Consider the following 22,235-nt stretch of genomic DNA (forward strand, 5'->3'; position numbering starts at 1 on the left):
TCTTTTGCCTTCTCTGGCCAAGGCGGCCAACTCCCAGATGGGTGGCAATGGAATGAGCCATGAATATTCACACAAGGTCTGCAAGCCACTATCTCTGGTTTGTCTTGGGGCTTGGTGAAAAGTTACAGTTTATGTTAATCCATGATAATTTGAGCTAGCTGCCAATGAAAGAAGGCCACACTAATTCAGACTACCTTGTGCTTGCTGAAGTGTGAGAGTATTCATTCACAGGCAGTGACCACAAATCAGCAGATGCCCCATACATAACCCGCTCCCCGACCCAGGCGTGGGGCTCAGCTCCTCTGCTGCCAGCGGGGCACTGCAGGCCAGGGATGCCGCAGCAAAGCAAAGACACGAGCTTTGAGGGCAGGAGCAAAACTGAACAACGCAGGATTGCAACTGCAAAGCCTTTTGCTACAAATCTGTTGGTTGGGATAGATATAGCACAACATGGTGACAGGGGATTAGCATGCAAAGCAGAGGGACTCCTCACATGTGGAAGAACATCATCTTAGGGCAGAAAGAGCTGCTGTTTTGCTGGACTCCCCAGGGAGCCTCCTCAGGGCTCGCTGTTCTGGGAACACGAATGGCTTGGCTTTGTGCTGAACAACGGCTTTCCAAGAGCGACACAGGCTCATGCCAAATAAAGTCTGTTTTGTGGTGTAGAATCCAAACCAAGCGGGAGCTGGTTAGGCCAGGCCAGCAGCCAGACACTTGGGCTCCATCAGGTTTCTGGAAGAGCTGGGTGAGCTAAAGCAGCTCTCTGTGCTGCTGCGCACGGGCTCAGTCAGTGGCCAGAGGGCTGGCACTAACGGGATGGGGGAGGAGGGGTTTGATGGGTCTCTGGCAAACATGGCCCCCCTGTTCCTTAGACAGGCAGCCACAGAAAGCTTTCTGTCTGAAATCAATGGGTCAACTCTGGGCGAGACGTATTATCCTGGGATTATCCACTGCATATTCCAGGATTTCAGAACATCCTGTGCCCAAGAGCCAGGCCCAGCCCTCTAGTGCCCATGCTACAGCGTGTACCATCAGAGCTCGGAGCCGCACAGCCACCCGTGCCCCAGCCCCTCACTGCTGCAGTGGCAGCCTGTGACTGACAGTTTGTTTTAAGCCCTTCAGACATCTTTCTGTGGGTTTCTTTTTAAGTGAAAGCAAACAAACCAGAAAATAACAGCGTTTTGGCTGCATCACACAAGAACAGTTCTGTACTCACCAGATGTTAAGGCACATCTTCTGCAAAATGTGTGCTGTGGAGACAAAGAGGAACAGCGGTGTCAGCGTAAACAATATCGGACAAATTATTCCCTGTGGCTAACGATGGGAAAGGTGGGAGATAGCAAAACCTGTGGCTCAGGGGCCTCAGCAGCTGTTCTGCCTGCTTTACAGCTCAGCGCACTCTTGAGTCTGCACCACAGGGCAAAAACCAGCTGCTTGCTCAGGCAGCTAAGAGTGCAACATGGGTCCTGTTCCTGAGAAGTATTAAGCGCACGGTTTGAAGCTCTGAGGGTTCTGCCCTGTTCAGGATCAGGCTGTGATCACGGTGCAAGCCAAAGCCACGGGCATGTTCTGCCACACTCTGACATTCCTACCCTCCAAGTCTGCATGGGGTTTCTCTACTTCACCCTCCACTTTAGTCCGTGTCATTCCTCTCATCTCCCTGATAAGTCCTCAAGGGGAAGAGCAAGGGGAAGTCTGGCCTCTCCCTGTCCTTGGCCAGTCAGCCCATCACATACATCCCTCTGTAGCTCTTCTAACGTAGCTGAGGCTGTCCTGCTGTCAGGTGGATGGGACAGCTGGTTTGTAAGCCCATTAAATGCACTGTAAATTTTGCCACTTTAAATAGCTCTCTATCTCTATTCTTACAGCAGAAATGTATAGTAACAATTTAACTTGATAAAGTAGCAAATACAATCTAACATGCTAATGAATATAAAGAGAGGAACAAAGGCTGCAGCATTTCACTGGTCCTGAAATTGCCCCGTGGGTTCCCTGGAGCCTCCTCAGCCACATTCCCCTGTGACAGGGCCACAGCTTGGCAGCAGCGCCGGAGAGGCTGCAAGTCACTCTTCAGAGCTGTTATCTGCTGCCCTGCTCACGCGGCCTTTTCCTGCCCGGCACAGCTGCATGGTGCTCTCTCCAGAGCTGCCAAACCAGGACTGCAAATGAAGCCAGTCTGCTTCCTGCAGCAGATTTTCTTTTTTCCATATTAACCAGTAAATCTCAGTGTCTCCATGAAGAGCTGCTTACTGAAATGGTGCAGCGAAACTGCACCAACTTCCAGCACCTTTGGGGATAGCACCCTCCCTGCAATAAACAATCCTGCTCTCTGCTTTTGTTGCTACAGCTCCATCCTAGCAATCAGAAGCACATCAGAAGCATTAGAGAGCCTGTCACGAAGCCATCTTTCTTCACATGTAGCACAGAAGCAGCAATAATATACAGTTTCTATTAAATCCCAGTAAAATGGAATATAGAAGAATATTCATAATACTCTGTGCCTTTCATTAGAGGATCTCAAATCCCTTTGCAAGCATTAACTAAATGAAGCTTCAAGCCATTCTTGTTTTATAAGAAACACTTTCTTCAACTGAAGAGCAGCCGTTCCTGGGGTGCCCAGGAGGCAGCAGCACTCTGCAGAGCCCTTCAGGACAGGGAACGAGGAGTTTTAGACCTCACTGAAGCCACACCAAGGAGACTGAACGTGGCCAGGATAGGGAGGCTGACAGTACAGCTCTCCTGGGAAAAGCCGCCCAATTTTAAGCAAGCCCCAGGCTTCTCCAACTAACTGCAGAGTGCTCCGCACAGCCCACTGCAGACTGGTTCAGAGCTGCCTTGTGGGGAAGCCTAACGCATGTCCATCAGCATCTCTGCTCCTACGCTGGCCTGGCTTCCCCGGTCAGGGGCTGCCTCGTCTTTGCTCACTCAGGCTGCTGGTCACTGGGGACAGTCACTGGGGACAGTCAAGGCTTGGCTATAGATCACAAAGGACATCTGTGGAGCCCACGCTCATGATTTGGAAGAGTACTGCCTTACCCCACAGGTTGTGATGACTGGATCCTTAAACACACTACAGCACAGTTGGCAGCACAGCTTCACAGACGGTTGTTCAGCAAACACCAGTGGCTCCTGAAGAGGAGGAGAGAAAGGGACAGAGAGAGCACAAGGATTAGTCTAAATGCAAGAGCCTCCAGCTCTGCAGAAGGAACAAAACAACTCTTCAGCGGTGAGCCTTGGGGAGCCTGGGGCACAGGGCACGCTAAGGATTTCATTATCTCGAAATAAACTTTTGTCTGGAGGTCTGCTGACCTCCAGTATGTAAGAAGTAGGGGAAGAATGAACTTGGGAATGGCTGGAGACCCTCAGCTCATCACAAACTGGGGGCCACCAGCATCTGGCATGGATCAGGACCCGACAGCAAACTGCACAGACCAACTTCTTTGCCAGAGTGACTCAAGTCACCAGAACTGTGTGAGCTGCACTGGCTGGTACTTTTTGCTTGGCTGGACTGAACAGTGCGTTGTCAAAAATGTCCCCTGTACTAAGCCTGAAGTTTAAAAGCAATTTTAAAACAGCTTGCCCTTTTGTTTTCTTGAAACGTCCTGAAGGAAGGGCTCTTTCATTCCCCTATGAAGCAGAAACAACATTGTTTCTGCCGCAATGGGCCCATCTCTCCAGTTTTGTTTACCAACTAAGGCTGCCGGAGCGCGGGCTCTGAGCACGTCCTCCTGGAGCAGCACAGCTCTCCACCCCACGCCAGAGCAGGGCTTCAAATTTCAGAGCATTTCAAATCAATCACTGCACTTCAGCCTGTCTTTTCATCCTGTGCTGCTCTCAGAAATGCAAACACAACCCCCTGGGTTCCTAAATACGAAACGCACACTTTTATCCCAGATCGGTGGCAAAATGCCGCCTGACCTTTTATGCATCCAGTCTGGGGTTAGTTACTAGGTCACAAGCTAAGCTCAGCTTAAAAGCGTCCTCTCCCAACAAGAGTCACATGTGGACAATTCCTTGCACCCTCCTAGGGCTTACAATCAAGTCAGTGGGGTGCCATGCAGCCCTAAATGCAGGATGGGGCTCTGAATCAGTGGGGAATTGTGTTAGTCTTACTGCCTGGGGCTAGACCACCAGCCTAAAGACGTGCAACCCCCTACTGCTCGGCAGCAGAGCCAGGGAATCACACGCGACTTTGCAAAGACTTACAGTTTTTCTGAGAAGCAGAAAAGCCTCACCATTGTCCCCTCTTTACAGACAGGGAAATGATAAGAAGGAAGCAAAGTAACTTGCAGAAGTCAGTGGTGGAAACAGAATTAAAACCAGGATTCCTGACAGCCAGGCTTTTAGTTGCCAGACATCACGAAAAATCTGCCCACGATAGCTCTATGTACTCACAAGAGTCCACTAAGTTACTCTTTTGACACTGAACTTCCTAATACTGCTCCTTCAGACAATCCCAAATACCTACTGGCTCCTCCTCTTCCTCATGGAGTGAGAACGTCGAGCGCAAGGACATGTTGGACTCAGAGTGCAATGAACGGACAGAGATAGCAGAGTCAGAGCGGCGTGGGGTGCTGATCGGAGGCTTCAAAGAGATAAAAACCAGTTCTTGTTATTGCAAATAATTCCCGCTGCTCCAAAACCCTATGCACAGAGACTTCAAGTTCAGTCCCCCCCCTCCACAAAACTCAGCTGCTCCATTTGTTCATCCACTCTGCCAAGCTGCATTGAGTGGCCCCCAGAAGACGCGCGTCTCGCTGCTGCGTGCCCTTCCCGGCAGCCGGGAACACTGCACCGTGCTCAGAGACAGGACAGGCATCATTCAGGTTTAACTTACTAAACCAAGCTGACATCTAAATTCCAAGCATGTAACTTTCTCAAAGGTGCATTCGTTTGTATACTTACCGTGCGCACCCGCAAAGCAATGGTTTGGAAGAATTAATCCTTCACAGAAAGCTTTGTAAATCTCCCCCAGAGACAGCTACCAGCTTCTGCAATTTCTATAATCTCTGCAGCAGCACTTGTTGTTTCACTCGCTATCTAACTTCTGCCAAATTTCTTTGCGTAAGTGTGGAGACTTCCTTCTATTCAATTCAGTAACAGACTGGCTTTGTCGCTTCCTGCTCGGGAGGGGAGAGCTAACTGGACATCGCGTGCACCAATCAAGAAAAATCCCACTGGTTACGGCAGCCTTGGGATTGGCTTTGAGGGAATGCTGCCGCTGGGATATTAACCAGCAGCGCATCTCTAAGGGTGGAATATCCACCAGCAGCACGTAGTCAAGATGCAATTTGGCATCAAAGCAAAACCAGAGACTCTTCAGACCATGGGGTGATTGGACTTGGGGGTCTAGCACAGCTGGTAGCGCAGCCACTGCTGGATTACTCTGGAAGGGATGCTGCTGGCAGACTGGGAAGAGTGCAGAGAGAAGCAGTGAGTGTCTTCAAGAAGCGGGATGGATGGGCTAACAAAGAAATGGGAGAACGAAGCCATAAGCTTCAGACACTTAGCATCAAGAGATGACCAATGCCCAGGCTGCCTGCACCTGCACGTATCACACCTATACGTGGCTTGATTTTAGCCTACGTCAGTCACAAAATCCTAGAAGTGCTGGCTGGAAGGAGCTCTGGAGATCACTGGCCCTGCTGCCCACTCGAAGAGGGACTCTCCCTGGCCCTGGATCAGGTCAGCCCTGGCACTGCCCAGCTGGAACGGGGAAAGCTGCAGGGACGAGACTCTGCCGCCCCGGGTTCCTGTCCTGCACTACCTTGTGAGCAAAACGTTTTTTTCCTCATGTTCAATCTGAACCTCCCGAGCCACATTTTGTGCGCTTGCCCTGGGTGAAAGTGTGTGACATCAGACCCAAGGACAGACAAAGGCAACGTAGGAGGCCAGGGGAGCAGTCAGGAAATTCAGCAATGAAAGATGTAAGATGAGGTTCAGACACTGCTGCCTTCCCCAGAGACAAACTATACTGCAGTCTGAGTGCAGTCCTTGCTGGGCTGCAGAAGAGGAGCAGACCAGGATCCTGCTGGTTCTTCACACTGCTCTGCTTCTTAATTTTTATGATACTGGGATCCTAGGAGCTCAGAAATGCTGCATCTGCTTAGAAGCCAAAGGATAAAGCGTTTTTTCTTAAAGACAGCATATTTATTGGCTAAATATGTAAACCTTGAGGAGGAATGGTTATAACGAGGTAAATCAATTTTATGTGTATCCATTAATTTTATTATTTTCCTCCACTAGTAACAGAAGTTATTAAAATAACAAGAATGACTGTGCATAGTTCCCATTCTGGAGGTGACACAGAGATCAGGACAGCAAAGGTAGGCTCTGCAGGGAGGCAGTTTTATCAAGAGCAACATCCTGTGTGGATCACCGATGGAGAGGGGGGGACTGCAGCCCAAGAGCATTTCCAGGAGGCAGGGATGTGAGAGACAGCCTTGCTAGGCTTGTGCAACACAGTGGGCTCAGCTCCCTGCGTCCTCCTGGCTGGGCTAATGCTGGCGTTAGCTACGCAGGAGAGAAGTTGATGTGCTGAAAAAGATCACTCCACTTGGGCTGTGGAGACAACGCTGAATGGCAGAGGCGCACGCGGGTGTTTACTGCCCCTCTAGGTATCTGCAGCCTTTGTTTTTGCCAAGCAAACAAGGCTAAGACTCGAGAGACCTCAACTCTACAGGGTCAGCCACTGCACTGCTTCCCACTCCTAGCCTGGCTATTTAGACCGAGCTTTGCAGCACTAGTCGAGAGTAGAGCAGCCAGCACAAGGGAACTGACTGCAGGGTGCTCTTGCACTGCAAACAGAATAATATGGAGCGAGGACCACAGGACCCCCACCCGATGGGCATCTGCCCAGGCCCGGGGGGAACCCGTATGCCCCAAAGCCAAGGAGCACCAGACCCTGCCGCAGGGTTTGCAGTTCAAAGCCTGCAGAGTTCAGGGGCAAGGTGGCACAAGTGGCACTGCTTGGGCCAGGCTTGGATTTAGGAGGATCTGTTAGAAGGGTCCCACCTCCCCACAGCTGCACCAGGGCTATTTCTGCACTAAACATCAAGTCCATCTTCAAACAGCCCAAGGGTGGAGTGCTCAAACATCTTTTGATGGAAGGTAGATAGCTTGTGGCTGGCTGGTAACTCAGTCCAGCCTCTGGTTCAGAGGTGAAGCTCCCTGTAACCAACCGAGACTTTAGACAGCCAGTCAGCTCTTCATCCATTAGTATACATTTGCCCCAATATTCAGCTGTAATCTTTAGGTGCAGTTCCCATCACGTCAGCTACAAAAGCAGCCTCCACGTGAAGGCTCTAGTACAGTCCTCATTCCCGTTCCCTGTAGGCATAGCGAGGCTGGGAACCCGTGGCACTGTTTTCAGGAAAGATGACAGCAGCCGCTCAATAATCCCTGCCTTGCACGCAGAACACGCTGCTCTGCTTTTGGTTTCACTAACAGAAGCTTTAAAAAGAAAGAAAAAAGGGTGGTGGAGGTCACAGGAGGGCTCTGACTCGTCTCCAGCTGTCTCTCTGCTAGCTGAGAAGCCCTTGGCAGCTTCTGGAGAAGGGAAAACTTAGCGATGAGGAAGGGAAATCCCAGATTATTTCTTGACAAAGCAAAGGAAGCTTCCTAAAAGGGATAGTGAGAGTTTGTCTGGAGCAGCAGGCAGAGCAGGGCTGTGGTGCTTCTGGATTGTTAGCACCTCACGCTGCAGGCTGCTTCCTGAAGCACTCATTAATCTTCTTGCTATTTTTGCTCAAGAATGTTTAGCACTCCAGGGAAGGTGGGGTGAGACTGTCCAAGAGGACTGAGGCTAGGTCCTAGGAGATCCCTCTCCTATTCTTGGCTGCACACCTCAGTTCGTGACACAGGTTTTCAAAGGAGTCAGGGAGCTTCTCCATCAGACATGGCTAAATGTAATGTCCCTGGCACCCTCTGCCCCTCTGGAAAAATCCTGACCTACGCTCTGTGAGAACTGCACAGCTCGTGAAAAGGGTGCAGTGAGCACAGCACTCAGCCCCCGGGATCAATGCTGACAGCCAAGGGCTTCCTGGAACAGTGGCCCAGCACCATGGGGTCACTGATGTGATGAAGAGTTGCATTTGCCAAGGACACGAGGCAAATGTTCAAAGGACTTTTGGGGAAAAAAACCCCAAAAACAAAAACAAAACAAAAAACCAACACCACACACTCACATAAAACACAGCAAGATCTCTGAGCAACAGAAGGAACTTTATAGGATGCTGACAATAAAGCTCTTTGCAATCTGGTGTCAAATTTATTTTAAGAAGTGTTGTAGCTCCATACTGTTGCTGACCCCAGTCTCTGCCAGTACCTAACTTCAGCAGCAGCAATCCACTTATCCCTGGCTTGGAAGCTGTGTCTTGTAACCTGACAAAGTCTACAAGTACTTACTTAATTTGAAGTCTACTACTAACATGCTTAAATCTAAACAGGAGCTTGCAGTTATGAAATGTGGTTGGAGCACTAGGGACAGAAGGAGGTCAAGGCCTCAGAGCTATCCATCCACTCCCTGAGGTTTGCTTTGCTGTTCTTGATTTAATTGATTTAACTGATTTAATTTCTCCTTAAGCAGCTAACCCTGAGCCTCTTGGATCACTAAATTCCCCAAAAAGAAGTTACTCAGAAGTGAGTGTGATGAATGAGAAAGCTGGATACAAAATTGGGAAGTGCTTTTCTGCAAAGATACTGTAAGACACGGGAATGGTTTGTGTGAGAAGACCCTGATGATGTGATCCCCAGGAGATGAGCAGTCTGTCATGTCTGACATCCCACTCTGCAGGTTTCAAACCTGCTCCCTGTGGTCAGAAGCCCCATCTGGAGGTGGGAATAGGAACAGATTTTCTGGTCATAACTGCAGGGTCCATCCAACACACCCCGATCGAGACTGACTGGCCTCAGTCACAGCCCCAGACATTGCTGACAGTAGCTCTGTTTCCTCCCGAGCTCAGGACACCCGGAGCACACTGCTCAGATCAGGAGGCAGGTAAACCCTCACAAGTAGGCCTGTGGGATTTGTAGCTCCTGGGCTTTGTAACCACATACCATTTTCAAGCACTCTGAAAACGAGCACCAGCAGTACCAGCCTAATGCCCCAGGTCAGAAGTAGCCTCTGCTTCCCCACTGCACCAACCAGGAAATGTTGAGGCTGGTCCTGCCTCCGGTGCAGACATCTGCCTCTGATATAATACAGTGCATGGGAATGATGAGGGAGGCAGAGAAGTCCAGAGGAGCACCAGACATCTCTCATTTGACATATAATCAGCTAAGCCAGTCAGCAGGGGGGATCCCGGCAACACCTACCATGCCATCGTCCTCATCTCGTGGGGAGTAAGTGAGCGTGCTGGAGGAGGATGGGGTCCGACGATGCTGTTTAAAACTATTGGTCCCGTCAGCTTTAAAGCACATAAAAAAAAAAAGCACGCATTTAGGCTCCTCAGTAACATTTCCAAGCTACAGGTCAGGCTCTGTAGCTGTAAGTGTTCCTTAGAAAAGGAAAAGACTAGGGATTCCCCAACTCCAGTTCATGACCTGGACATATCAGTGCAGGCAGAACAATCCTGATCTCTGATAGCCTGCTGAAATGCATGCGACCCTTTGAAGGTAGCTTGCCCAGAAAAGAGCACAGATAATATTCTACCAGGTCCATAGGTTAAAAATCCTATTAAAAGGAAACCTTATACTCCCACATATCTCATTCACCAACAAAAACTCCTTCAATCAAGGGAGGTCTGGATGTTCTTGTAGCACAAAGGAAGCATGCTAAATTAAACATGAGATATTTGTATAAAGATCATATTACTGACATATAAAATTTTATATGTAAATATTCAGGAGTCCAAAAACATCTGGAGTCCAGAGTCCTGGACAAATGTAATCCAAACATTTTCCTCAGGCAGATGTTCATTTCTTTATCTAAATCAGTGTCAAGTGCCACAGTTTGTCTTTACTAAAGTCAGGGTATTTTTATTCCAAAATGAAACCAGACCTCTTCCTACATTCACACCACGTGTCAGGGCTCAGACTCCTCACCTGCTGGGCTTTGAGGAATAAAGCACAAGAATTTTAAATGAGCAGGTACACTTGCACCTCCTCCTGTCTGAGCTAAAAATGGCCATGGGGGTTTTACCAAAGTGTCCAGAGTGACTCACAGTCAGGCAGAGAGTCAAGATAGGAATTTTCAGCGCTGGTAATGATTGCATGAGAAGTCACAGGGATAAATAAGATTTGGGACTGAGCTCTGTATCAAACCCTGTTGCACTATCCTGACTTCAGCAAGGGCTTCCCAGTGGTACTGTTAAGTCTGCCTAATGGGAGAAAATTTCTGTGCATGCTCATTTCCATCATGCCTGGTGATCACATGCCATGATTAAACAACACTTGGGCTGCATAATACTACAACCAGCACCTCGGCACCTGTCTGTAATGAACACAGTGATTCTCCCAACAGCTTTATGATTTGTAAAACAACAACAACAAAACCGGTAGGAATCACACATAGCTCTTTGGGGAGAAGCTCTACGCATGAAATACACTCACCCTTTGTGATGGTCGTCACAGCAGAGTAGGCTGGCCCAAAAGTTGTTTCCATTCTTGTCTGAAATATTGACAAAATGAAGGTCAGTGCGTATCACTGCAGCACAGCCCAAAGGCTTGCTACCTTTCCTGAACTGGTGAAAAAAATGTACGTACATATTCCCAACTTTTATCTGTGGATATTGTGATTTTTAAGAGGCAAGCAAATACCATATTTTCAACAGGCATCTTCATTTTCTCAAAAGAAAGGATGAGAACATAAGCAGCAGCCCTAGCCCCTATCCTCTGCCAACAACACTGAGCCTTACCCCGTTAGTGTTTTCGGAAGTAGTGATGTTTGTTGTGCCACTGGAGAAACGATTGTAGCGAGCGTTCTTGTTTGAGCTCATAATCTAGGCCAGCATTTGTTAGTCATGGGAAGTTTGCTCTGTGGAAGAAGAAAGACAGAGAGTTAGGTTCATTGTATGTATTTTCATGGGCTCAGAGAAAACTCTCCCGCCGCATTAAGTCCAAGTATTTACCTAAACTCACATAAACCTGGATTTTCAGAAGCAAGTGGCAAGGACAAAGTCAGGTTCCTTCAAATCATTCCTGATGGGTGTTCAGCATTTTCTAAAAATACGATTACCTTTTAAAATAACTCCTTAATGGCCCAAATACTGGAATACCCATAATCATTAGCTGCTTTTACAAGTATACGACTGTTTTAACAGCAGATGAGACTTCTCAGAAGACTACTCTAAGATAGCATCCCACTGGCCATGATACACAACAGTCTTTTCAACATGAGAGTACGTACCAGTTGTGATTGACAGTCCCAGCAGAGAAGAACCCTAAGCAGACTCTGTGTCTGGTCCTCTCTCCCTCCCCAGTTCGAGCAAAATTCAGAAAGCAGGTTGCCTGCTGCTTCCCAAAACACTTTGCACAGAGCAGTGATTAGTAAGCAGGGTCCTAAAAGGGAGCCCCCTCCGCAAGACACAGCGACAGCGAACACAGACCAGACTGTACCATGGCAGGCAGAGGGATTTCGGCTGAGGCCACAGACACAAGCGTGATCTTTCAGTGTGCCGGAGAGCTGAGTGCATGGAGGGCAGAAAAGGTCCCCGGGTGTAAAGCTATACCAGTAAAACCCTTATCCCATTAACTGTGAGGCTCAAGCTCCCGAGGACTCCAGAGCCCAGGGACCTTGTTCACTCGCAGCTTTGCGGCTCAGACCACCTTCTGAGCACCCGATAGAAACATCCCATTCAGCCACCCGGGGCTTTGCTTTAGCCCGAGGGGTTGTGACTGCCTTCCTCCCCCCAGGACTACCCACCGGCAGGTGAAGGAAGAGGTGCCCTGGAAGCTCAGCAGCCCCACATCCTCGTGGCAGAAAGGGATCCCTCCAAGGGATCGCCTTTCCCAGGCAGGCTGTGCAGCACTTTCTGGCACTTCCAGCCAAGGAAACCAAAGCCTAAACTTCCCTGCACCCCCAGAACTTAGGGCTGCCTCATATTCAAAAGCGCGATGAACACAGGCCTCGTCCTATTCTTGTGATGAACTCAGTGGGAGTTTTGCTATTTAATTCAAAAGCCCTGGGCTGTACTGCTGAACACAAAAGCCAGGCCTAGATCTTAGCAGAAAGCAAAAATCCCACGTTTGATTTATATTTGCATTAAAGGAGTTCTTTCCAGCATGGTCTGAGCTACAAGGTCAAGGTAACCATGAAAGAAACCTTACTTCAAGTAACATGTTTGTGATTCTCAATCTCACTCCCAGTTTCTGCTCAAAACAACCAGCAAAGTCTGGATCATCATCCAGAAAGAGAAGCCCTCTCCCCCCAGAAGTCAGCAGAGGGGCTCATTTCTCTTCCTCCATTGTTTACACAGTTTTTTACTAGGTTCAAGTTTGCAAAGTCAAGTATTACACAATAATAATCTGCAGAAACACGTGGAGTTTGCTTTCTTTAACCTCTGTTGAAACCTGATGCTGGCTTCAGGGCACAAAATTATGCTGTTGTTCCAGTGAATCTGACAAGATGCTCTCGAAGAGTCTCCTTCGGAGCCAGCGTACCCGTAGGAAGGAGCTGCACCTTCTCTCTGCCATCGTATGGACATGCTTCTGGCTTGAGCAGAAGTTTCCATCAGAGAAGACAAGGGTTCAGCAGGGCACCGAGCTCTTCTCCCAAGCTGCCCCTTCATCCTTGCAGTTGAAAGGTACTGCTTGCACTCGCAGGCTGTCTCTCCCAGCCTGCCCAAGGAGACAGGGACCCTGCGCTCCAGGAATAAGCTGCTGAGGAAGGATCCTGATTAAGAGACGCCTTTCTGTCCAAGGTATAGTTAAGTCTTGGCACTCTCACTGCCAGCAGCAGAGTCCAAGGGCTAAACAGACAGACATCTGCAGTGAGGACAGACAGGCCAAAAATGGCTTACTAAGATACAACCAAAATCCTTTTTTGCAGGACAAGAGCCAACCACCAGCGAAGTGCGTCTCCTCAGAAACACCCTGCAGATGACTGCAATCGGCCAGTGCACAGCTCCCGGTCCCTGCCGAGACCGCACTGCTCTGGCCAGGCTTTCACACTCCTGCTGCTCACATTTCCAACTTTTGGGGAAGTGAAGTGTCTTGGGTGTTTCTAGCAGTTGGTTTTCTTTTATCTGAGGGTGTCAAGTCCTAAATCTCCAAGCTCTTTATAAAGGAGACCACTGTGATTTCTCCACTTTACAGAAAGGGAAACTGCGGCTCAAAGAGAGACATGATCACACAATGTAGCTGCAACCTGGGACTCGCCCAGGGCCTCCTTAGTCCCAGCCCAAGAGCATACCCACCTCCTCCGCGAGCCCCAGCGCAAGGCTGCCTGCACACAGAGCCAGCCGCGTCCTGCACTCACATTTTAAACGCTGCAAAGGCGACGTTCAAGCTGTCCTCGGCCAATGCTCTGCTAACGGCCGACAGCTCAGCCACGCCTGACGCAGCACTTAGTGTTGCTCACTGCAGTTCTTTATCAGACAGCTGTCAGGCAGCCAGGTTACAGCAGCAGCACCACAGTCCAGGGAATCACTACTCAGGTCTAAACTCTCGGAAAAAGCTACGGTCTAAAAAAAAAAAAAACAAAACCCCAACAAAAAACCAAACAAACAGAAACCCCAAAACCAAACCCAAGACCATCTTAAAAACAGGGATCTGGATAATGTTTTCCACACATTTGAAAGCACTGTCCTGGCTGTTTGCAAATGCCAGATCCCTTAGGAGACGCTAAGCAGAGTTGCTGGAGTTGTCTCAAGAACAGCAGGAACAAAGTAGTGTTGTGCTGCTGCATCATGGAGACCTGCTGAGTTTAAAGCTGGGTTCCAGCAAGCGAGAAGTTTGGCATTGGCCATCAGGATCCTTTTATTCCTTTCAGTGGTTCCCTAGAGCACAGATAGCAGAAGGCACAGGGAGGGTGGGTGGTGGGGAAGAGTGCAGACAAAGCTTTTGGGTAACACACTGGCTGTGGCCCCACGAGATCTGAACCCCACTCAGCCTCTCACCCTCTTGCAACCTTGGACAAGCCACTGGAGCTCTCTGCTTCCTCCCTGCACAAGTCTCTTCAGTTTACCTCTTCTGCACAGCGTATCTGGACTACAAAGCCTGAAGATGAAAGAATCTTTGGATATTTGTGCAGCATCTAGCACAAAAAGGTCTCCACCTCAGCTGGGGCCTCCAGATGATGCAGTGCTCATAAATAATGTAAAGCGAATACTTCCATGAGCGATGACATAAACTGCCACGTTTCCTGGGATTTCATGTCTCAGGGTTGCATTATCTCATGTCTAATAACATCCCTGTATCCCTGAAGTTCCCCTCCTCTATAGGTTCCCTAACTCTAACAATACAGCTAAGCTCACCAATCTCTCCTCTGAGGGGATTCAGCACCCTCCTCCTCCCACATTAGGGTGGAAATAGAGTGACTCACTTTTCAGGGCTATGAATTCACGATTCCTTCTTCAGAGAACCTCAGCAGCATCTACCCAAACACCCTCTAACCTGCACTACTCACAAGACAAGAGCAGGGATATGCTCCCATCTCACCAGCCATGACAGCATTAAGGAAACCTCGCATATCAAACATTCCTATTGGGTTTTAAGGCAAACAATCACTCCCAGATGGAAAGAGAGGAAGCCCATCCTTATGGAGGACTGTGGGCTGTCTGGAGATTCAGGCAGAAGCTTCATCCCCTTCTCATTTTCATGGTATGTATTGCCTTCAAAGGTAGCAGATGGAGACTCAAAAAAGCAATGGGAAAGCTCTCACTGTGGAGCACAAAGAGACAGGAAAAACCAAGAATGAGGACAACTAACAGTTTGAGTAGTTTTGTAACATCATTAAATGTAGGATCAGATGTGCAACAAACAGTGACGTACAGGCACCTGAGCTCCTGCAATCAGTGAGTTACGGCCCGGCAGCCAAGGATGAGTATGACCCTTTAAATAACTGCCTTTCAAACTTCTGTGCAGGCTAGGAGGTGTGCGCCGTGGTGCGGCTCTCGGGGTAACCCAGCAGGCCACAGAACTGCTTACTGCTGAGAGGCATTAAGGAGGCACATCTCCAGTTTCACCCTGTCCCAAAGCCCCACTGAAACGGATGCAAAACACCTTCCAACTTCAACAGATCTTGGATAAATCCGAAGCAAGGAGGGGAACACAGGCTGGAATCCAGGGGTTTTCCACTCATTGGTTATAAGCATGTCCTGCGCTCTGCAGCTTGGCTGAGCAACTCACCTGCAAGCAGCAGCAGGGAGCCTGCTTCATGTCTTCTCTGAACAGAAACCAGAGGAATGTGAGCAATGGAAAAAATGTTGAGTGGCGTATCAGCCAGGCTGCAGAACACCAGCCGCCACACGAATATCTGATTTCAGCCCAAATCTCTGCAGCCACCATATATAGGAAGCATTTTGACAGAGCAGACACTTCTTTAGAGCACTGTCTGACAGCTCCTTCACATCTCAGTCTTCCAAGAGGTACTGAGAAAGGCCTTTTCCAACTGATATCAAAGACATTAAAAGGAGGCAGAAAAGAGCTGGTGTTGTCAACATCAATACCAGCTTCCTACAGCACTTGCAAAAATCTCCACCAGATCTCTGAAACTTAGCTTGGCATCTGAATTCCGCCAGCTATGCCGTCCTGTGCACCCAGGCCCGGAGGACGAGCATCCCTCCTGGGTGGCTGGTGTCCCTCCCCGGGGCACCCTGCACCAGCCATGGGCAGCTCCTGCCCCTGCTCTGACTGCAGGCAGAGCTGCTCAGCCTGCAGGGTCCGAGCAGAACCGCGTCCTGAGGAGATACAGACTACGACACAGTAAAAGTATCGAATATTTTGTGTTACAAAACACATGTGCTCTTTGACCTAGAAGGAAAACTAAGATTTACTGGAAATCACAAAATCCTTCGGGCTGCTAAGCCCTTCTCAGAGGACAAAGGGGCTCCAGAAATCTCCTGAGCATCTTCAGCAGCTCCACAGAGCAACAGGTCAGAAGCCCTCATGCTGGAAACGTTCTCCCAGTTTTATGGCCCAGGACTCTACAGGGTCAGGTGATGATTTACGGCAAAATGGGCTGCAGAGGCACCCTGACACCTGCAGTGAGAGGACAGGCTCTGTTTGCTCTGAAAAGACAAGAACTGTTGAAAGAACTTGTGTGTCCTGGCAGCGCAACAGCACAGGGCTGCGCTCTAAACCGGAGAGGCACGCGTAGACCCGTGCATCTGGACATCAGCATGGGAACCCAGCCTGTGATCCAGACTCTCCTTGCCTGGAGTTAATTTTTATTTTTTTTTTTTAAATATGCGACTTCAGTGGTTTTGGCAGTAAAAAAAAAAAATCTACCTTGAAAAAAGGAAGCTGTGGGGACATGCTATTCGCTAAATCACACGGCTGATAGTAACCAGATGCGAGGGAGGGGAAGGGCTAGGTTTCAGCATTTGCACACCACAGCGATCAACTCAGGCTTTTGAGACTCAGCGAGAAGAAAAGCCTTAAAATTCCTACTTTAGTACTCCAGGCAAGGAAAAATCCAACCACCAGTAGTTGCAGAGAGAGCTGGGAAAAGCAGTGCTCTTTCTCCCCACTGCAGAGGCCAACAGGATCAGCAACAGAGCGGTTTTCTGCTGGCTGTTTCACGCTGCTGCCAACCCCATCATTGCACCTCAAAGCAGGGAGGGGAATCACCTCCGGGACCAGCAGCCCGGCTAATCCTCTGGCCCGTGCTGAAGAGTTTGCCCACAAGATGGGTCTGGTGGGACCAGCATGGGTACCTCAAGGGTCTCCCCCCCTCTCAGCCCCCAGAGCACCCCCCCCCCCCCCCGACTATTCTCAATACTCAGCAAAAGATCCTTACAATCAACCTCAAGATCAAGGTCAAGGCTTTGAGGGGGGACGTGGCACGAGGAGAAGGGATAGCATAGCATCCCGTCCTTCACAAACATCACGTAACCTGCCTGGTCCCGATTAGGAGCCAGTTCCTAATGTGGGAACCACACCATTGCAGGCACAATGGCACTGCTGGGGTTTGTGCTCCGGCTGCTCTCCGGGGCGAGCCACGGGCACGGCACCGGATCACGCAGGTGAAACGTGGCACTGCTGGGGAGTGGCTGGCAGACGCAACGCCCCACGTCTCTTTGCCAAGAAACCTGCAAGCATCTCTGCCTTACGCAATCAACAGCCCATAAAGCTCAGCGACATGTCCTACATCTGCTTCGTTCTTCTTTTCCTCTCTCAGTTCATTGAAGCTGCCTCTAAGGTTATTCACCCCTGAGGAAACTGCTGCGCTGGTAAAATCATACACAGCAGGAGCGTTTGCTGGAGAGCGAGGCCAATGCGTGCAGCTGCCCTCATGAGAAAGGCAGGCATGGGGTAATCCTGCTCCGGCTGGGAACAGCCTGTGGGTGACGTGAATTTCCTTATTTCACAGCCTGGGTATTTACGGCATAAGACACAAGCTTCTGTTCCTCTTACAACACTGCAGCCAGAACGAGAAGGGTTACACATCCTTGAGAGTATTGGCACATCACCGGGGAAATACTCTTACACAAGCTAAAACGCACCGTGCTGCTGCAACAGCCCAGCTCAACGGGACAAGGGCAAGGCAAGCAGGTGCCGAGAGCAGGGGGTGCGGGTTTGTGGACTACACCCCCTTTCTTGGCTGCATCGCAAGGTCTCACACATCCAGGGCTCTTCTGGGGGAGGTAACAGGGCTAGTAAATCCAGTCCAGTTTGGGCAGGCTCTGTCCACCTTGTCCTTCTGCAGTACCAAGGTATTGCCCACGCTTTCAGTGAACTGATTCTCAGTGGCCCACAGCAACCTGCAAGTGAACGTCTCAGACCAAAGCACAAATGAGACAAAATTCATGAGCTCAAATGCCAGCTCTTCTACAGAGACAACCACGGGACAGTCAGGCTGGCTTTCTTGGTCAGTGTCTCTGGTGGAAATAGCACTCGTAAGTGCTTACAAATTGCATTAATAGGGCTTAAAGAACATGGTGACGAGGATTACCAGCATCTAGTCTGACTTGTAAAACATGGGCTGTAAGAATGCACGTGAGCTATAGCAGATCAGAGATAGACGTCTCTCAGGGTGGTCATGGGACAGCAAGCAGAGGGTGGAGCTCAATGGTCACTCCTCAGGTTAGAGAGGAATACACAAGGGTTCCCCCAAGAACCACTGCTGAATAAGCTTTTTCAAGGTCATAGGTGAAGATGTTGAATAAAGAGCGAGCAGTGAAATCGCCAAGTTTGCAGAGGACACTAAGCTCTTTTGAGTAGTCAAATACCACGTTGATGGTAAGGAACTCAAGAAGAACCTCACAAAACTGAGGAGACAAAAAGGTTGCAGATGAGCTTTTATGGAGATAAATGTCAAGCAATGCATCTAGGGAAGAATAATGAAAGCAGGCCTATGCGATGCTCAGCTCTGACCTGGCAGCTACAACTCGGGAAAGAGACGCTGGAGTCTCTGTGGACAGTTAGCTGCAATTCTCAGCCCAGAGGACAGCTGCAGGCAAACAGGCCAACAAAATGCTGAGCAGCATTACAAAAGCTGTGGAGAACAGCCACGGGGACGTCATTTGGGTGCTATATAAAACCTTGATGTACTTGTCTCCCAAGTGCTGTAGCAGTTCTGGTCTTTGCTTCGGAAGAAGGCCACAGCGTAGTTAGAGAAACTTCAGGGAATGACAAATAAAATGATCAACGGGATGTAGTCCCTAATCCAACTGCTCTGAGTGGTGGGAAAATATGAGGCAAATGGATGGTAGAAAGCGGTCAGGTTCATGTGCACACCATTAATAGCATCCATTTTCCTAACTGCTGAAGCCAGAACTGGGGCTAGGCAGAGCAACGCTCTGACCCGGGTAGGGTATTTCTTACGCTCTTAGGGTGACCTCTCTAAGGCCAGGCATGTATATTGAGATGTGCAGTCAGTGCCAGAAGAACATAAAACATGAATAGAAGTTCAGCCTTACTGACAGAGCATGGCACTTCCATCTGGTGGGTCTTTGGTTCTGTGGAACAGAAAGAATCTTTTTATTGTTTACAAGTTTTTGCATTGCTCTTAAAAGTCATACAGACTTTTCTGAACTACTTAAAGTGAGACCGTAATTGTACTGAGCTGTCATCAATAAAAATAAAAGTGACATTTTTAATTGCTGCTACTTTTACCAGCGCTCCAATTGACTGCAGAGCTGAGAGAGCACATTCAACAGCTGTTTGAACACTGTCATTCCTTTGTGCAAATGCAGTTCAAAAAGGGAAATCATTTTGTATTAGGTGCTTTTCCTAAAGGGTAACGAGTCCTTGGGATAGAAAAACTTTTTGCAATACTTCATGTTAAAGCCTGAAGCAGTAACTTTCAAATGTGCTTGTAACTGGATCAAAAGTGATTGCTCTGGTGGAACAAAGCATCTCATTTTTCCCAAAAACCTAAAATCAAGTTAGAACCAAGGCCAATGTTCAATGCTGTTTCCATGACACAAAAGCTACACTTGAAGCTTTACTTCCATTTTAGGAAACCTGGAAGCATCCACCTACTACACCGTTTTTCTTATGCATAAGGCCACAGACCAGGGTTCAGTAGTGCCTGACCCCTGCAACCGAGATTGGCTTGTCTTGGCTCAGTACCTACGTGGTTGCTGCTGGGGTGGCCAGGCTGGCAGAAACAGGCAAGCTCAGAGCTCTTCCACACAAGGTCCTTAATCAAAAGGTGCTTTAAAAGTTGGCCCTAACATTACAGTGCTGCATGCTGTTCCTTTCGCAGCTTATGATCTTTCCCACATCCTCACTCAAAGAACAGACGCATTCAGGGACCTTCACATTATTAAATTGTGGATTTGTTTAAGAAAAGAAGAAAAAACCCCAACCAAGCCCCCAAACCAACAACTCCCCCACCCCCAAGACAAAATCTCAGTCCTGCTGCTGTTTCTTGAGAGGGAATGGCCATCTCCTCTGTGCAAGGCAGGTCATAATATCTTATATTATGCTTCAAAAGCTAAGAACAGTCATCTACAGAAATCACACCAGAACTACTGCTACCTAGTGCTCCTCAGCCTTGCTTGACAGAGAGAGAGAGTGGCTGCCAAGACCCCATGGGATCCTGTGGGCTAGCCGAGGCTCTGCTGCTGGTTTCCCTGCTGCAAACTGGCCTGCAGGAATCCTGTAGATAGATGGGCTTGCAACTTATTTTAAAAAACTTCTAAGACATGCCAGGTCAGCAGCAAAGTCTGGGTTCTAGAGAGTTTCAGCCTCTGTCCTGGCAGGACAGTACATGAAGAAGCAAAGCCTCTGCTTGGAGGGCTTCAATCTCGGTTGATGAGTTCAGGAGCAGCAAGAGCTCACACAGAAAACCCCTGGACAAACAGATCCCCAGCGCACCTCTCACCTCCAGCCTGCACAGTGCCGACACCAGCACTTCAGCAAGGCTGCGACTGAGAGACCTGCCCATGAAAAACAGAAACTAATCCATCCTCAGCCATCCTAGTCCCACCCTTAGCTGGTAATTTACCAAAGTTCAAAAGCCATGTCTCAGCTGGCGTGGGAAAGGAGTTAAACACCAATAAATGCACTAAGGGACGCAGTTTTTAGCAGGCCATGCTGCACCCCATGTCCCCCAAGGAAGCCAGAGGAACGCTTGTCTCACCCGCTGCGTTCTCCTTTCCTGGAGCCACCCTGCTAGACCCAAGGCAATCAAAGTTTCTTCTCTACTTCATTCCTGAATTGCTGTGCAGTCACTGAGGGCTTTTCAAACTGCTTTGCCTTACGGATGGCTGCACTCCTCTGGAAAGGTTTAACCACTCCTATCACATTATGGGATTCTTCCGGCTTAAAGTCATAAGAAACCTGAGCCCATAATCATTACGCAAAATGCAAAGTGTCACTTCCACCCCCTGCTCCCCCCCAACATCCTCCAAAGCTTTGAAACTTCATGACACACTCTTGCTTGCCCTCTGGGTGCAATTAGATCACTTCAAAGATCCATCTGAAATGCATCAGCTCCTTCACAAAAAAACCCAAACCCCAACCCTCCAGTAAATTTCAGTCACCTCCTCTTTCTTCTGTACAGTTTCCTTGGATTTTGCTACTGAGAACAAGCAGGAAAGCACAACATAAGACAGCTACACTCACTGCTAGGGAGCGTTAACCAGTGCCTGAGAAAGGGAGAAAATCGTAGTGCTTTCCAGGTAGCATGTGAGCTGGGCAAAATACAATCAAACTAGCGATGTCCTGCCCTTTGATAAACAAGTACTGAATCCTCGATTCCAAAAGAAATCAGTGGATGTGGACACTTCCACTGTGGCAAGTCTACTGGCCACTTTCAGACAGAAGCACCATTCAGTGTCCCACAACCACCTAACACCACGCTAGGAGAGCTGTATTTAAATTACTCCCCCAATGTACCATTAGCAGCTGTACTGTAGCCACGATGACTTAGGATGCACGGGAGAGGCAGTGAGAGATACTGCCTCTTCTCACAAACTTGGCTTCTTTGCTCACAACTTTGCTTAAAGAATATAGAGGATTTCCCATTTCTGAAACCACCAGAAACAACCTCAGAAAACACTTGCTGGGTTGCTGCACAGTCAAGCGTTATACATCCTTGCAAAGGTCACTCTGAAGGATCACAAAATCAGCATAATACAGCTCCAGCGCGTTGGACAGGCGACAGGTACCCACTTCTATACGGCCATTGGATTTCAGACACCTCCTGCTTCTTCACTAAGATCTAGACACAGGGATGAAAACAGTTCCTCCCTCACCACTGTCCACAACCGCTAAAGCACAGCAGCCTCCCGGGGAACACTGCCGAAACAGCCCTGACATCCAGCACCCAGGGCAAACACTTTACCTTCGAGGAAACTCACCATCGGCCATCCAAGCTGGCACGGAGCGCCGAAGCCCGGCAAGACGCCACCATCACTAAGTTCCTAAACTGTGGGCAGGCTTTTCCGCGGTCAAAATGTCTCTTCCGCTATCTGTGTGCGTGTATGTGTGTATCGCTCTTCAGTGATGTAAACAGAAAGGCATGCAGAGCAGTGGGCGATATGTAAATTCAGCTGGAAAATCCCACAGCCCAGCCAATCTCCGTGCTGCGCTGCCTCGCAACTTTGCCCTGGCTGCTCTGAGACTGAAGAGGTTTAGTCTAGTGCAGAAAAAACAACCACTCTCTTAGCACACACAGATTG

General features: G+C 49.0%; 2 protein-coding genes across 2 annotated transcripts in view; one reads left to right on the forward strand and one right to left on the reverse strand.

The window, feature by feature from the left end:
• ZDHHC4 (zinc finger DHHC-type palmitoyltransferase 4) overlaps nucleotides 1-1,008 on the forward strand; it is a 7,559-nt gene extending 6,551 nt beyond the window's left edge. Inside the window, exon 7 of the mRNA XM_050906163.1 lies at nucleotides 877-1,008. Within this exon, the coding sequence (XP_050762120.1) occupies nucleotides 877-1,008 (132 nt within the window). The remainder of the gene's footprint in view (nucleotides 1-876) is intronic.
• Nucleotides 1,009-1,190: 182 nt separating this feature from the next.
• Nucleotides 1,191-21,948, reverse strand: TRAF7 (TNF receptor associated factor 7). The gene is made up of 7 exons (XM_050906164.1): nucleotides 21,915-21,948; nucleotides 10,857-10,975; nucleotides 10,552-10,609; nucleotides 9,316-9,407; nucleotides 4,469-4,585; nucleotides 3,037-3,129; nucleotides 1,191-1,250 (listed from the first exon to the last, which is right to left on the reverse strand). Exons 2-7 carry the CDS (start codon nucleotides 10,935-10,937, stop codon nucleotides 1,191-1,193), a joined length of 501 nt encoding a protein of 166 aa, XP_050762121.1. The 5' UTR covers nucleotides 10,938-10,975; nucleotides 21,915-21,948.
• Between the last annotated feature and the right edge of the window lie 287 nt (nucleotides 21,949-22,235).

Source organism: Gymnogyps californianus, chromosome 15 (genome assembly GCF_018139145.2).
Source record: "Gymnogyps californianus isolate 813 chromosome 15, ASM1813914v2, whole genome shotgun sequence".
Taxonomy (NCBI): domain Eukaryota; kingdom Metazoa; phylum Chordata; class Aves; order Accipitriformes; family Cathartidae; genus Gymnogyps; species Gymnogyps californianus.